General features: G+C 53.3%; 4 protein-coding genes across 4 annotated transcripts; 3 read left to right on the top strand and 1 right to left on the bottom strand.

Annotated features, from left to right (window-relative positions):
* Positions 1-1,742: 1,742 nt before the first annotated feature.
* Positions 1,743-5,513, top strand: PG997_005620 (uncharacterized protein; the record flags this gene model as incomplete). The annotated part of the gene is made up of 4 exons (XM_066809935.1): positions 1,743-3,308; positions 3,368-4,206; positions 4,257-5,086; positions 5,197-5,513. 4 exons carry the CDS (start codon positions 1,743-1,745, stop codon positions 5,511-5,513), a joined length of 3,552 nt encoding a protein of 1,183 aa, XP_066668858.1.
* A 1,368-nt stretch (positions 5,514-6,881) lies between these two features.
* Positions 6,882-7,795, bottom strand: PG997_005619 (uncharacterized protein; the record flags this gene model as incomplete). Its single annotated transcript, XM_066809934.1, has 2 exons — positions 6,882-7,375; positions 7,471-7,795. The coding sequence occupies 2 exons, from the start codon at positions 7,793-7,795 to the stop codon at positions 6,882-6,884; spliced, it is 819 nt and encodes a 272-aa protein (XP_066668857.1).
* Positions 7,796-10,292: 2,497 nt separating this feature from the next.
* Positions 10,293-10,616, top strand: PG997_005618 (uncharacterized protein; the record flags this gene model as incomplete). Its single annotated transcript, XM_066809933.1, has 2 exons — positions 10,293-10,400; positions 10,479-10,616. The coding sequence occupies 2 exons, from the start codon at positions 10,293-10,295 to the stop codon at positions 10,614-10,616; spliced, it is 246 nt and encodes an 81-aa protein (XP_066668856.1).
* A 468-nt stretch (positions 10,617-11,084) lies between these two features.
* Positions 11,085-11,790, top strand: PG997_005617 (PUA domain-containing protein; the record flags this gene model as incomplete). The annotated part of the gene is made up of 2 exons (XM_066809932.1): positions 11,085-11,098; positions 11,214-11,790. 2 exons carry the CDS (start codon positions 11,085-11,087, stop codon positions 11,788-11,790), a joined length of 591 nt encoding a protein of 196 aa, XP_066668855.1.
* Positions 11,791-16,129: the final 4,339 nt, after the last annotated feature.

The raw sequence follows: 16,129 nt of genomic DNA, 5'->3' as shown, positions 1-16,129 counted from the left end.
TTGATTGTAGATAGACCTAGGTAAGTATAGTCTAGCACTGCGGAGCATGACGCACATCTCCAGGTAAGTACGTAAGTAACAGATATCTGTATTGGATTACAAGAGCTCAGGCAGTAGCTGGCAATTATGGCTAGAAACTCAAGAGAAGGCAATGCTGATCAGGAAGCTATTGGAAAGTAGTAAACCAGCAAAACAATACGATATAACCATTATAGCCAATGTGCGAAGTTGGCGGTTGCGCTGGCTAGGCTGGATGGCTTCAATACCTACCTAGGGCGAGGATGGAATTCCGGGCCTCTCTGGGGGCCCCAACCAGGGACCATGCGGGTGAGCCTTTTAAATATGGGGGGGGCGCATCCCCCAACTTGAGCAGTCACGTGCAACAGCAGCATACAGAACACCATCGAGGTGGCTTACATAAACGCAATGTCACCTACCGGACTAGGCGGCTGTTCATTGCTCGAATCAGTTGATGACAGGCGCGCACAGAAATCCGCACACAAATAGTAGCAGTGCTGCTTGCCGTACAGGTGAGGCGGGGGCTTGGCTTTGAGTTTCTAGTGGAGGGCAAAAATGGCAGGAGAGCATGTAACTGTCGGGCCGAGGGTTTGAAGTCAAATATGACGACGATATCGCGGATGCATCGTTTCAGAAGCCCTCAGATAGATAGACAGATGCCCAAGATAGATATCCGTCTCTCCGTCGTAGCTGCTACCCGCATGCCAGTTGATCGACGGGAAATAAATCCCATAGCAGCGGACTGGCACAATACTTCGCCAATTGGCGAGTGGTGAATGTGGATAGATTTGGCCGGAGAGCAAGAGTCACCGCAAATACAAGCCATTGCGACATAGCGCAACCACAAACTCTGCCTCCATTGGGAATGGGAAAGTCTGAGGAGGTGTTGTGCAACCATAAGCTCAAGCCGGCTGTCCTGTCAACTAACTGGGGGGTCACCCAGAGTCAGATCTCGCGGCCAGCCAACAAACAAACTGCATCTGTTGATCCATTCATTCGTTCAGGCCGGGGTACATGACACAGATTGCCCGCGCATACTGTCAACATCCACGGCTCTCCGCACTTGGTTATTATTGTATTGCTTCTGATTATTATTGTTGTTGTCGCAAGCCTGCAACTTGCCGCTGTTGCGCGCACTCTCACTCTCACCCTCATTCAATTGTTCCCTTCCGGATCGGGCCAATGTTTTGTCGTCGCCCTTCCGCGTACCTTGTTAGCTTACCTTACAGAGCGGGTGCCCCCCCCAAAGAAATTGAATCCAAGACCTGGGCTGCATTACTACTTCGCTGGTTACAACACTAGAGTTCCGGGGAGGGGCTAAAGCACGGCACGACCAAGAACACCATCGAACAGAACACACACTCTCTCTCCGACAACCACGAACCAACGCAACCGCCCGCTGACGATTGCCCGCCACCCAGTGTTGTTGTGCCTTTCCTTCCTTCGCCCAGGCCGAACAAGGATTGTCGATCGCGTCCGCTGACCCTGTCAATCGTAAAGTCCGGTATTTCTCTAGTGCTGCCCCAGAATTGCATTATCGGACCTGCAACGACTGCCCGACCCCCCGTCGCCCTGTTTGCCCATATGTCAACGCTCTCATGACTTGGTACACTGCTGCGTCATAACCTAGAAGGCCCGCCATTCACACACCTTCGCCTCCATCACTCCCGCCCTGCCCGACACATTCATCTAACACCGACACCAAGTCGTTCCGGCTTAACGTGATGCCTGCCCATAGCCGCCAGCCGGTCATGCAGGCTGCCACCCCAGCCCCCAAGGCACCCACGGCAAAGTCAAAGTACACCAACAAGGACGGCACCAAGACCATCACTGTTCCCAAATCATCCTCTTCGACGCCGCCGGCCCAGCCTTCTCCGACAACGACTTCGTCATCGAAAGGTGGTGCTCCTACGAATATGAGCGCTTCTCCTGCACCCGCCCAGGCTGACACGGCCCCGGCCGTCAACAAGAAGAAGCAAAAGCGCCGCGCGAAACTCGCCGCCAAAGCTGCCGCTGCTGCAGAGGCCGCCGAGGCCGAGGATGTGCATGCTCCCAACGGTCTTCCTAGTCCGGCGTCAACCAACAGCGCACCGCTTCCCCAGGTTCCCGTGACCGGCTCCCCTCATGCCAAGTCGCGGCATCATCACCAGCAGCCCGCACCGACAAGCCATGAGCTTTCCGGCGAGAGCAACAACCCCGAATACTGGGATGATGAAACGGAGAGTGATGAGGAACATCACCTGCATTCTTACAACGGTGGCAGCGTTTCCGGGCGAACCCATGCCAATGGCTCCGAGGTCAAGTCAAAGAAGTCCAAGAAGAAGAAGAAGCAGAAGATCACCTCCCCCGTCAATGTCATAACTAACGAGTTGGAACGACGCTCCTCTGGCATATCGCGCGAGAAAATCTGGAACACGTCATCGCAGGAAGAGCGCGAGCGCATCAAGCAGTTCTGGTTAGGTTTGGGCGAGGATGAGCGCAAGTCCCTAGTCAAGGTCGAGAAAGACGCCGTGCTTAAGAAGATGAAGGAACAACAGAAGCACACATGCAGCTGTACGGTATGCGGGCGCAAACGGACTGCGATAGAGGAAGAGCTAGAGGGCCTGTACGATGCTTACTATGAGGAGCTCGAGTCCTTCGCCAACCAACCGCATCACCACCCAGACGGGCCGCCCATGTTGGGAAACCCGACCCGACGGATCGACCAGATGGCAGGATTGGTGCCCCCGCGTGGCCTCCCGTCGAGTTACTCCAATCACCATCCATCGCGTGGACGAATAGTCGAGCATGTGGATCACGATGAAGACGAGGACGAGGACGACATCGACGAGTACAGTGACGAAGAAGACGATCTCGAAGACGACGAAGATGACGAGCCCGAGCCCGAAGACCTCCCCCAAGACACTTCCCACGATGCGCAGGATGCTCTCAGCTTCTTCAATTTCGGCCAATCTCTGACGGTTCAGGGTATGACATCCTTTCTGTGCTGCAGCTCCAAAGCGAAGTATTTAGAAGTAACAATTCTAGGTGGCATTTTAACTGTTGCGGACGACCTCTTGAAAAACGACGGCCGGAAGTTCATCGAGATGATGGAGCAGCTTGCTGAGCGACGCATGGCAAGGGAAGAGGATGCGCGGGATCACTACGCAGGCGCATACGGGCACTCGGTCAACGGCGCTCCGATTCCCAACTCCCACAACCATCCCCCGCCCGACGACGAAGAGTACGACGAGGAGGATGAGGAGGAGGACGACTATGAGTCGGGGGAAGAGGAGTATGACGAAGAAGAGGTAGACGACTAATCTGATCTTGCTGGCCGAAGGTCTACTAAGCTAAATTATATTGGCAGGACACCATGACCGAGGAGCAACGCATGGAAGAAGGCCGCCGCATGTTCCAGATCTTCGCCGCCCGGATGTTCGAGCAAAGGGTTTTGACAGCCTACAAGGAGAAGGTCGCGAAGGAGCGCCAGCAAAAGCTACTTGAGGAACTCGAGGACGAAAGCCGGGCCGAATCGCTCCGAAAGGCGAAGAAGGCCAAGGAAGCTCAGAAGCGCAAGGACAAGGCCGCGCAGAAGAAGCAAGCTCTGGCCGAGGAGAAGGCTCGCAAAGAGGCCGAGAAGGCAGCCGAGGAAGCCCAACGCCTGGCAGATGCTCAGCGCCGACAGGACGAGGCGAAAGCGAAGGCCGAAGAGAAGCGCAGGAAGAAAGAGCTGCAAAAGAAGGCCGAGGAGGAGGAACGACTACGGAAGGAGGCCGAGCGCCAACGACGAGCCCACGAGGTGAAGGAGCGGCAGGCCGAGCAAGAGCGAAAGGCCCGCGAGGCCAAGGAGCGCGAGAAGAAGCTCAAGCACGAACAGAGCGTGAAAGAGAAGGAGGCTCGTGAACTCAAGGAGCGTGAAACCCGGGAGCGCCGTGAGAAGCACGAAAAGGACAAGCGCGAGAAGGAGCAGCGGGCAGCTCAGGCGAAAGCAGATCGCGACGCCAAGGAGAAGCAAAAGCAGGAGGAAAAGGCAGCCCAGAAAGCAGCTGCTCTGGCGGTGCCCGTCCCCACAGCACCAGCCAAGAAACATCACGCTGTTTCTGCGGTGCCAGCACTTCCTCAGCATCCTCCGGCGAACCACGCCTCGCCTCAGATTTCCGTCGCTACACCTGCTCTGCCGAAAGCCCCGACGCCAATGAAGCCACGGTCAGTCTCGCAAGAAGTGACGAGGTCCATGTCGCAAGCGTCCATCGCAGGATCTGGTGCCAGCCAGAGCGTTTCGCCGCACAACCAAACTCCGCTCCAAAACAGCCCCGGTCACAACAATCCGCTGAGCAAAACGCCATCCTCGGGTCCTCCTGGCCTCGGCCCTCATGGAACCCCGACGTCGCCGCTGCACTCGGGTATCAAGAGTCCCCCGGGCCTAAGTCATTCGCCATATCTTGCTGGCATGCCGCCTATGAATATGCATCACCCCCTGGCATACCCCCGATGGGTCCAGGCTTCGGCCAGCTGCACAACCCCGTGTTTCCTCCTATGGGCAGCAGTTTCCGGCCTCCTCCTGGCGGTATGCCGTTGCCACCTCCAGGCTTTGGATCCCCGATGGGCCGTGGCTTTCCTATACCACATGCGCCTCCTGGATTTCAGCACAGCGACTCCTTGTCGGGTCTGAGCCATGCTTTCTCGCTACCTACGGATATACCACCTGGACAGCCCTCGCCCCACTCTCGCCAAGCGTCGGCCAGCTTCGAGCCCGGCTCCTTGGAGATGAGGAACTCGCCGCTCGTTCAGCCCATCAGCCGACCTACTCCGATTGGCAGACCTGCCAGTATAGTACATGGGCAACGATCGAATGACCGCTTTGGTTTCGACGAAGAGATTAACAACCACTTGGGCAGCAGTGCGTTGCTGGACGACTCGGACGAGCCCTTGGGCGAACCCATTCCCCAGCGACGCAGCACTACGGCAGCACCCGGCGTCCGACCGCCATTTACTGCAGCCCCGTTCCCGGACCCGATCTTCGGTTCATCGCCGTTGAGTCACGGCTGGGGTGGTCCTCATATCTTCTCGCCGCCTCCTGGCTTTGGTAGCACGGCATGGCCGCCAAATCCCGCCTTCGGGGGCCTCCGCCTGGAATGCGACCTGCACAGCCTCACTCGGTAGCCGTACGACTTATGCTCTGCCGCGCATGCAAAGAGCTTGAGAACAACGCCGCAGATCCTCATGGCTACATTGATCTGTCCGCCCTCAAAGGTCATGTCGATTCGCTCAACACGAGTGAACCGATCTCCCAATCTGAGTTGCTGGACATGTGCGAGACAGAAGGTAACGCTCAAAACGGAGGCGGTAGTTTCGATGTTCGGCAGGACGAAGCTTCTGGCAAGGTATCTGTCCGCTTTGATCCTAGCTCTGGTGGCCCTACGGCTGCCGGGTCGCGCAATGTGGGTGCCCCTGGCGAGATTGGCAGCCCCATCGTTGGCATGGGCTCCGCGGGTCTGTTTGGTGGCCGCTAGTCACGGGCTGAGTACTGGTCAGGGCCGTCACGGCTTCTTCTGTGACCCGATGTAATTTTGCGCTCTCGAATCGCTCTATGGCTTACCCACACCCACTTTTACTCGCATACTGGAGCTCGAGAAGCCGCACTGGGTGTAGCAGTTGCGTTGTTTCTCAGCTTTCATGTATGTCGAGCTTCTATTGATTCTATCATCCCTGCATTTTTTTCTACCTTACGTATGAATTGTTTGAAAGAGACCCTCTGGGGTTGATGAGAGCGCGTTTGAAGAGATAATCGCTGCCTGATTAGAAGGAGCACTCGTCTTGCAAGACCTTCCTTCCCTCCCTTTGTTTTAGCCAGACCGCAGTGGGAGGCTAGACAAAAGCACACACACCTAGGTCCATTATCATCATCATCATCCCGGCCACCTCGGGGCGGTTGGCTGGGTGCGAGAGATTATGAATAGAAGGGAAGAGAGACCTGTTGTTGATGCGCAGACTACCATCTCGATACTGAAGACTTTCGTTGTGAATGTGACTAGTGACTAAAATGGCTTGATTGAACCCATATGTCGTGCCATACATGAGTTGATATAGCCAAAGTCTTGGCATACGGGCTTCTTCCGCTTCAGGGATCCTGAACATTAGTTCGCTGCGTCAATATGACGAACAGCAGTTTGCGAAGCATGTGAAATCCAAGCCCCGGCCCCGTTTTTCTACTCAATCGCAGACACCGGCACCCGGGGTGGGTTGCGGAGAGGTGGAGTAGGGAAACTCGATGCGGTCCTTGCGAGCTAGCAGTAAGCTGAACTCGGATCGTTTTTACCAGGTAGTTCCCTTCTCGAGGTGGTATGTGCTGATCCGGAGTCAACACCACCCTCGTGAGTTGAGGCAGGTTTCACGGGATACATATGATGGCATATCTGTATAAGACCAAGTCAGTTCATATTGGCCTTTGTGTGTGAATTCTGTACAATTGCTTCTATAAACAAACATCGCGTACAATGGTATTCAAAGTATAGTAAACCGTTTCCGTTTCTATCGATTATTTGGTTTCCGATGATCCCCGTGGCCGTCCAACCCTTTCTGGGCCACACATGTCCACGTTACAGCCTTCCTTCCCCCGTAGCGTTTTCATTCCAAGTAAAAATCACCTCGGGGCACATTAGCACACCAAGGGCTGAGACATGGCGTTCGAAGCCAAGAGAGAGTTCTCCGTATGCTTCCCGTTCTCCCTTGCTTCAAGGCGTGGTTTTTTGTTTCTCCCCTCCTCCACCGCCTCATCCTCTTACTGCAAGAAGAAGGGGGAAGAAACCGCCGCCGCCGCAACCTACTACCAAGGCTGCTCATATTTATCGTTCGGGTAGCTTGGTCCAGCTTTGCGACTTCTAGCCGGCAAAGGGGTTGGGACCGTCGCCGTGGCCGCCGGCGGTGCGCTGGCTGGCGCTGCGGGTGGTGTCGCGCATCGAGGGCCCCGAGGAGACGGCGTTGGCCTTGGCGATGGCGGCGGCCTCGGACTTGGCGCGGGCGCGCTTCTGGTCGCGCTTGTCCTTGCAGCAGAGGAAGAAGAGGGAGCCGACGGTGAGGGCGAGGACGACGGCGAGGAAGATGCCGACGACGGCGCCCGACGTCGTCATGCTGTCCTTGCGGAACATGCAGATGTTGTTGCCCGAGTTGTCCGTCATGCACATGTTGCCCTGCGCGCACACCATCGACTTGGTCATCGTCTTGGTGCAGTCGTACATGTCGTCCGGCTTGCACGAGCTGATCTCGACCTCCGTCTCGGTCGAGCAGGGCGAGGGCGAGGCGTCGGCGGCGGGGGCGCCCGTGGTGGCCGCGGCGCGGATGTAGACGTCGGGAGCTTGGGTCAGGGGAGTGGGTCCTGCAGCATTGACCGTGTTCGTTAGCTTTTTTTCTGTTTCTCCTTGTCTCTGGGATTGGATGGCAGCTGTCAGTGCCAACGGTCGGTCAACTTACTCGGGAGGGGGTCAATGCCACGACGCTTGAGGTCCAGATCGGAGCCAAAGTGTGCGTCGCACCAGGCGATGAGGGAGTGCGTCTCGCGCTTGGACTCGTCGGCCGTGCAGCCGGCGTCGACGAGGCACTGCTCGACGATGGTGGCCGAGTCCAGCTGGGGCACGCTCTCGAAGCAGCCCCGGAGGAGGGACTGGTCAAGGCCGCGGCATTTCGCTTTTTGTGCCAGGTCGACGCTCTTGATGTGAAGGCATGCCGATTGGGCAATGGTGGCCGAGACGAGCGACGGCAGGAGGGCCAGGACGGTGGCCGGCAAGGAGGAACGCATGTTGGGAGAAAACGAAGCGGTCAAACGAAACGAGGTTTCAATGGTATTGTTGACAGGTGTCGGAGGTCGGAAGGAGATGCTGCAGGTGCTCTTAGAGTTTCCCTGCTCGATCAATCTCGCGTTTTCGTGCTGCGGTTTGGTTTGTTAAGGCGGTGGGTGCAGTGAAACACACACGGGGGGGATCCCAAGGCTTTTTCTTTCGCTTCTTTTTGCCCTCGACGAGTCAGGATGGGGGGACGGAGAAAGAGTAGCGACGTCGGGCTGTACGACTTGACGATGGGAAGTATCCTCCTGTATGCCCCAGTAGCAGCAAGGGAAAAAAAGAAGAGATCGTGATGGGAAAAGGAAGGATTGCCAGGAGGACAAGTTTATTTGTGGAGAGAGGAAGGAATGGGAAGAGGAAGACGGCGCTGAGCTCAGCTGAAATTGAATGGCAGATGCTTGCTGTTCAATGCTAGGTTAGCAGAGGGCAAATGCGGATGGGGGTTTTGGGTCAGGTCGGTCCAGCAGAGCGAAGCAAACCAAGCAAACCCAGTCCCTACCCGGTCCCAGTTCGTTCCAGTTCTACTACAGTAGTATTCCCATCCAGTCCCTACAGGTCGCAGCGAACCTAGCGAACGAAGCACTGCAGAAGTGCTCATGCAGGTCTTGGGAGGGGGCGGCCACGGGGCTCAGGCTCAGGCTCAGGCAGGCAGGCTGCCCATGTACCCGACGCCGCATTACTGTACTGGGAGTATACTTTGGATATGCAGTATCGCAGTATCGCTTCAGGAGAAGGCTTTTTCTTTGTGCTGATTCGATTGGCTGGCGAAACCCAGTTGGTTCCCGTCCTTATGACAAGTCCCCCTGCTCCATCTCAACCCCATCCCATATTGGGGCTAATGCTTTTAAGGCTCGTGCTGGCGCTGCCAATTGGGCCTATTCTCTCCTGCAGGCTCCGCCGCTCCAGCAGATGAAGTGGAGGCGCCTGCATTGGATCTAGCCGGAAATGAGGCAGTGCTCGACGTGTGCTCCTGAAAGACTCTGATGAAGACTGAGAACCAGCAAAAGACCGCAAGATTGCGATGGGGATTCTGCCACGGGAGGCCAATCTGCGGCGTTGCTTATTTTTAGTTGCATGCATTCGAACCTGTCTCGTATATTTTATTATGGAAGTGTGGCGGTATGGATGTATGTCTGGTCTGTCAGTTACGTTCCCAAATGTCAACAACGATCATCACTGCTGCTAACGATTTGACAAGACATCTATCTACCTGCCAAACTTGCCCAGAAATAGGGGTGGTGTTTTAAGCACTGGGGGTTTCCCCAGTTAACCTTCCGTGGCAGCATGGCGCCGGGAAGGCAATCTTTCAGCCATGTTTTGGCCCTAGCAGCCTAGCTAGTTCTGGGCTAGACCGCCTGGCCGCGAGTCTAGGAGTTAGCAATCAGCAGCGGTGCTCGGTCGGGGGTCGGGGAGATAGGCAGAATCCAGATGGCCAGATAGGGGGTAGCGTAGTAGGGTAGCAGCAAGGCGCCCCCATCCCTGGACGGTGGAGTTTGCTGAAAAAGATGTGGCTGAGTCTGTGCCCGGTGAGGCAGTAGGTAAGCAGCATCTTAGGCTTAGCTTAGCACGGCATAAGCTTTCACGATGGAAGAGATCAACCAATGTCGCTTACATCGTACACAGCCTGCCTCTATCCTACAGTCGGTTCTGCGGTGAGCTGGCATTATCAAACACTGGTACTGCTGACATCAGGTCGATTGACCAGTTGTGTTTCAACCTCCCGCCATCCGTGTCAACTGAACGGGTTCCGTTGTGGTACGAGTTGTCGGTTGCTGCAGCCGGCTTCTTAGTTTCCATGAAAGTAGGTGTGCGCGCACCCACAGAACCAACAACGCACCGTGGGGTCGTGTCGTTCATTCTGACTTGCTTATTCGCGCTGCGTGAACGGATAATTTGTATCAATGTAAGTCATATCAAAAAAGCCGTTTCATTCTTGACCGGGATATACGCAGGGTATGTGCTCGAGTGGCTGGGAGGCCAATAACAATCAATCTAGATGCACGTACCGATCTGATACTGACATGGGTGGTCGGTAATGCTCAATTCAATCTGCCCTGCCAGCCTGTAGATAGACGCCAGTGCTCGATCGAGTTCTCGGAGATATGATTTGCCCAGTTGGCAAGCGACCATGTTGCATGTCGTATCACCTCGATGTCGGTATTTGAAGCTCTGGTTTGGCCGTGGTTAAGCGGGCACGCACACGTGATAATGTCAAAGGCCTAGATTGATGGAAGCTGCGCAAGCTGCCTACCTAAGGTTAGGAAACAACATACGTCATCAGCGTTGCGGCAACGTGCCAACGTCCCAGTTTCAAACTCTTGTTAAAAGAAGAGAGTATCCTCACTCAGTCTTGGACTTCATCTTCTCTACAACCCTCCACCAAGAATCTACAGTACCTGCGAACCGCAAGACATAAGAACTATCACTCACCAGGACCAAACCACAACACTCAACATGCCTCTCGTCGTTCCTGGAATCTCCTCCACCTCTGGTGACAAGACCGAGGAATGGACCAACAAGCTGGTCGGGAAGAAGGTGTCTGACGATGCCCACAGCGAGGTCGTAAGTTTGCGCTCTTTCTCTCTCCCATGGTATCGCATCCCGCGAGACATCCCGCAGGCCTAACTTTCGGTGTTGCAGAACTTCTGCAAGAAGGATCTCCCTCAGGAGTGCCGCGTCATTGAGCCGGGCATGATGGTCACTAAGGATTTCAAGCCGGAGCGTCTCAATGTACACGTGAAGGAGGACGGTACTGTTAGCCACGTCCAACACGGTTAAACAACTTGTGGATGATGGAAGCACTCGAAGATGCACGCCGAAGACTGCATCAATCTCTCCCTCTACTTCATACCATGGGGATGGAGTGACACACGTAGCATTCGACCACGGCAGAGCCGGCTTTAGTTTAGTATTTTAGTCGACTGAGACGAGCAATGAGAACACGACACCTTTGATCAAATATGTCTCTTTTTTTCGTGATGTTCTATTTGATGTACTTCTATTGAACGCATGCAAGGAGGCCTCTAGTGATCTGTATCTCTGTCTCTCTAGTGGGCGCGGAATGAGGCCGCAGCTTCTGTGTGCCCCTCCCCAAGCGTCAGGATGGATTGCGGGGCACGTCGTTCCAGGTGCCCCTCCATTGTCCTTTGGGAGCTGCTATCCTACTCGACATACCAACTTCTCTGTACATATCCCCAACAAACCCACGCGACGCGACCGTACAGAGTCTCGTCAATTGCCGCCAAAATGTTCAAGAAAGAGTAAGAAGCCCTATCTCCCTTTATCCGAAATCCCCTCTCAAGACCCCCCACCGTGCAAACCTCGAGGACAGCGCCCCCAGCTAACGTCGGAATTTTCCCTTCCCTCTTGCTACAGACTCCCCACGGCGCCCAAGTCCAAGCTAAAATCGAGCGTGCAACGCGCGCTGCGCCAGTCCCTCCTGACGACGTACCCGCTCCTCGAGCATGTCGTCGACGAGCTGCTGCCCAAGAAGGGCTCGCTCGAGGCCATGAAGCTGCCCGACCGCTGCACCCTGTACGTGCTCGAGGGCGAGCCGCTCTTCTTCCAGCACGACAAGTCCGACGTCCTGCTTCCGCACCTCAAGCTCGTCCACCGCTTCCCCTCCGCCTTCCCGAGCATACGCATCGACCGCGGCGCCATCCGCTTCGTCCTCTCCGGCGCCACCCTCATGGCGCCCGGGCTCACGAGCCCCGGCGGCCGCCTGCCCAGCGGTAAAGGCGGCGAGCCCGAGGGTCTTGATGAAGAGGGTCACTGGAGCCGTGAGCTCGAGAAGGGCGAGCCGGTCGTCGTTACGGCCGAGGGCAAGCTCGAGGCGTGCGCTGTCGGGATCTTGGTCGAGAGCACCAAGGTCGTCAAGGAGAAGGGCAAGGGGCCCGTCATTGAGGAGGCGCATTGCCTGGGCGATGGCCTGTGGAAGCTGGGTACGGATTAAGGGGCTACTGCGACACGTACGAGGCTGTCACTTCATAACGAGATTATGATGCAGGATGATATGGCGAAGGTATCAACGTATGCCAGAAAAGAGGGCGTCCTGGGTTCGGGAAGACTGAGAAAGGTCGATTGGTCCCAGTACCAGTAACAAGACGCCACCAGGATATGTCGCCATTTCGACCATACCCTGAACCGCTATTCACCGTTCCCGTGACGCATGCTCGGCAACATCGCTTAGGGGAGGCATGATTATAGGGCCTCATGCGACGAAATGATCAGACCAGACTATCTTCGTAGCAAACGCTTAATGACATCAAAAGCGACTGTTGCCTGCAATCTTGAGATCTGGTGCTGTATTACGCCCTACATGAAGCCATCTCAAAGTCGTACAATGGCCTGGCACCAGGTCCAAGTCTGGACAGTTGTACGGTATATATGAAGCTGTATACCCTGATCATGATACTGCCCATGGCTACATGTGTAAACCCAGACACCCCCTTGGGAGGGTCAAGGCAGAACATCAAAGTGAGTAAGTAATCTATCTAGATGCCAGTAGTAAAGGTCTTGGTCAAGGGTGAAGCTAGATGCAATTACCCAGTTGACTTCCCCTGAAGTCCTTTCGTCCTAAGTCAGCCTGGAGCGACTTGACCCTTCCAGCAGCTCAGAAAGGTGGTTCGTAATATTGAATACATATCTTCCATGCTGGATACCATCGTTCCTTCCCATGGGAATTCTCCTTTTCGTCTGAACTTCATAAGTGTTACCTACCTTGCTAGATATACACTCGCTCTTTCCCATAGTAGTGCTCTGTTTCGTCCGAACTTACCTGTTGAGATATTCAAGACAAAGTTGTTCGTCTTATATCTCTATCAATCAACTCGCTCTTTTTGTGATGCCTGTTCATAAGTGTATGTAGGTAGCTACCCCCGGTATATCATCATCTTCCGGTACACCACACAAGGTCTGTCGCCAAACTGGGACAAATCTCTCAAGCTTGAGATGTTGGTGAAAGATAGTCGCCATGGAACTCCAATGGGCCTCTGCACACCAGAGCTGTCCAATTCGTGGTCGGTACACTCCTCAAATGACTGCTCAGGGACAACAGGCAGCCGTTGAATCTTCTTTCAGTCTATCCCAGGTAGAATCGCGAGCTTGATAATGCGTGCTTACGGAAGTTCCACTTAGATTGAGCTACCAGTCGTTGCTTCCTTTTCTTCGTTAATGCCGTATATTCACAGTTTCGTCCGATCTTTGTCGATTCCCTTTCTATCCTGTGCTCGTTCCTTCCTCCTTCCCAGGCCAGCCACCCGGTTAGATACTCTCTCTAGGTGTATCACAAGCTTAATAAAAGCTTGGAGAGTCGTTGTCTTCATAACTCCTAGTCAGCCGAGCCAACAGTCGTGGTTTTCTTTTCCTCGTTCATTCCGTGTACCCACGGCTTCGTCTGATCTTTGCCCCCTTTTTACCATATGCTCGTTCCTTCCGCTTGTCCGTACCAGCTTCAAGTCGCATACCGGGTTTCTTCTAGTAATATAATATCTATTGTGAATAATGGCCTTGTGCTCGTTCATGACAGCTTATAAATGTAATATAAATGTAATCCAGTATTAATGTGTGGAGTGTTTAACTTGGTTTGCATAATATTAAAGAACTACATTTGTGCTAGTACCTTGTGCTTGATCGTCGTTGCCTTCGAAAGGCCAATTTGAAGTTACATACTCTATTTCGTCCGATCTCCGTCGCTTCCCCTTTTGCCTTGTGCTTTTTCATTCATTCCTTCTAGGACTAGGCTCAGCTCGTACACCGTGATTCCTCTGGTATTCATTGTATATCATGGCCTTGCACTCGCTCATTACTACTCACAGTGGAATTCAATATGATTAGTGTAGTTGTTGAATGGGCATGGACGTCTGATCTGAGAGAGCAGACTCTGTGCTGGTACCAAGTGCTTGATCGTGGTTGTCTTGAAGAGCCCATATGAGAATGTATACTCTAATTCGTCTGATCTCCGTCGATTCCTCTTTTGTCTTTTGCACTTTCGCTCTTTCCTTCCAGACCAGACTCAGCTCGTATGCTTTGTTCCACCAAGTCCCTTGTCAACCATGTCCTTTTACTAGTTCATTATTTCTCACAAATGTCAATATCAAGTCGTATAGTTGCTGACTTGGCATGGACCTCTGATCCCAAAGAGCCGTCTTTTTTATGCTTGATCATCGCTGCCGTCAAAAGGCCAATGTGAAATTGTACTCTGTTTCGTCTGATCTTTCCTAACCCACCTTCCACGTGGTCACAATCGTTACTGCCTCGAGCAGTGGCTCTTCAAGGTCTCTAGTTCTAAAGGACACAGTCGTCTACTCTGGAGATGGACATGCCCAAATACAGGAGCTTAGGATGGACCTGATAAACCATCCCGTTGTAATGGCCAATCTCATGATCCGAGCTACGTAGACTGGGATTAGAGCTCTGGACTGGTCAACACAGAAGGGTGGTAAGCTCGAACCCGACACCGGCTGGACTTAGTCCAATATTAGCTACTCAGAAACAGTCATATAGTCACTGGAATCGTCTCAGATTCACTGTGAATCTGAATCCAATATAGGTAGTACAGAACCAGGGATTATTCCAGGCTGGTGCATGTTATCCTTGTCGGTGAATGCATTATGTCCTACATCCAATTCGTCTGATGTTCAACCTATCATTCATTGCCTTGATCTCATCGTCGCTACCTCTATAAATTGATTCAACCACATGATGTCTACTTGGTTCGTCTCATCTTTGAGTGTCATTATCTCTTGCATTGTTCGTCCCTTCCCTCAAAGGGAGATTTCTGACCAACTATTAATTCACTTACTGCGAGCCTGCCTGATGGCAATGCATGTTAATCAAAGATCTGGAACTAAAGAACCCAGATCGTGGACCTTGGGGCAAAGCTGGACACGGACGTCAACAAGTTGGCCAACATCGCCGCAGTCGAGAATCTGCGCCAGTAATAGAAATACGCTGTAAAGAAGCTCAAGAATGACCTTTAGACGCAAACAAACCGCCTTGACACATCCATCTAGGAGATTGATGCAGTGCGACTGCCCTCTGGGAGCTATCAATAGGATGCCATGCGATGCCAAGGTAACGTCCCTGGAGGCCAATGACAATGACCGCGCTTCAAGGTGTCTTCACAAGCATTAAGGCTCTGGAGGATAAAGCATCCCAAGAAAAATCAAACGGCACACAGATTCATGCACCTCAGTCCCATTTGATACTTGTTTGCATGGTACGATCCCAGCACGTCCTGATGCCTCCTGGGAAGATAGAGGTTCGTCGCCTCCGTGGTAACCTCCCTGGCATGACCCAATACCACCACAAGAAGTTTCTTCCTTCGAATATGCCTCTGTACTATCGTGCCTTTCGTCTGATGTATGCTCGCCGATGTAGGAAGGTGCGGCACACACATGGTTCCCTGCTCAGCCACATAAGCCAGGCAAGACTTTCTCTGCAAAAAGGATTTCATGCAAGCGACGATCTGACTCTGTGGTTTTATTTATTTCGTCTGATGTATGTTCGTCGATATAGGAAGGTACGGCAACACACGTGGTTTGTTGTTCAGTCACGGGCGTGAACTAGGTAAGACCTTCGAGGCGGAGACAAGATTGCAAGGAAGCGACGATTCGAATACTGGTTCTCTGGTTCTTACCGAAGCACCACTTGAGTCCCAAATACGAAGAAGTTGCCATAAGTAAATTACCTAGTACCTCATGTTTCGTCTGATGTATGCTCGTCGATAGGAGAGGGCAGGAACTCACGTGGTTCCCTGTTCAGCTATGTAAGCAAGGCAAGACATGTTTTTGAAAAATAAGATTGCAAGGAAGCGACGGTTTGACTATGTGATTTCGTTCTTTTCGTCTGATGTGTGCTTGGCGATGGAGGGAAGGAACGAAAAGACATATGGTTCCCTATTCAGCCACCTGAATTAGGCAAGACCTTGGAGGCGAAGGCAAGATGCTGAGGAAGCGACAAGCCGAACACTGCTTCTCCGATCATCCCAAAGCACCACTTGACTTCCAGGTCCGAAGATATTACTAAGAGTAAAGCATTCAGTATTGAATGTTCCGTCTAATGTGTAACCGTCAAGATATAACAGTGCTACAAAGCCACGCAGCTCTCTTTTCAGCTATTGTAGCAGGGCTGGGGATCAAGGGGCTCAAAATGGCTGAGCTGCACGTGACCCCGAAGGGTATATCACCAAAATCTCGACGCCAGGTACTGTAGGATAGATTGATCAGAAGTATGCACACTTTTCCTTACTCCCATACTCATTCAATACTTCTACATTGAGCTGAAATGAT

Source organism: Apiospora hydei (assembly GCF_038363865.1).
Source record: "Apiospora hydei strain CBS 114990 chromosome Unknown utg000005l_segment0_segment0, whole genome shotgun sequence".
NCBI classification, from domain to species: Eukaryota; Fungi; Ascomycota; class Sordariomycetes; order Amphisphaeriales; family Apiosporaceae; genus Apiospora; species Apiospora hydei.
The sequence above is the reverse complement of the archived record's forward strand: the minus strand, read 5'-3'. Positions and strand labels throughout refer to the sequence as shown.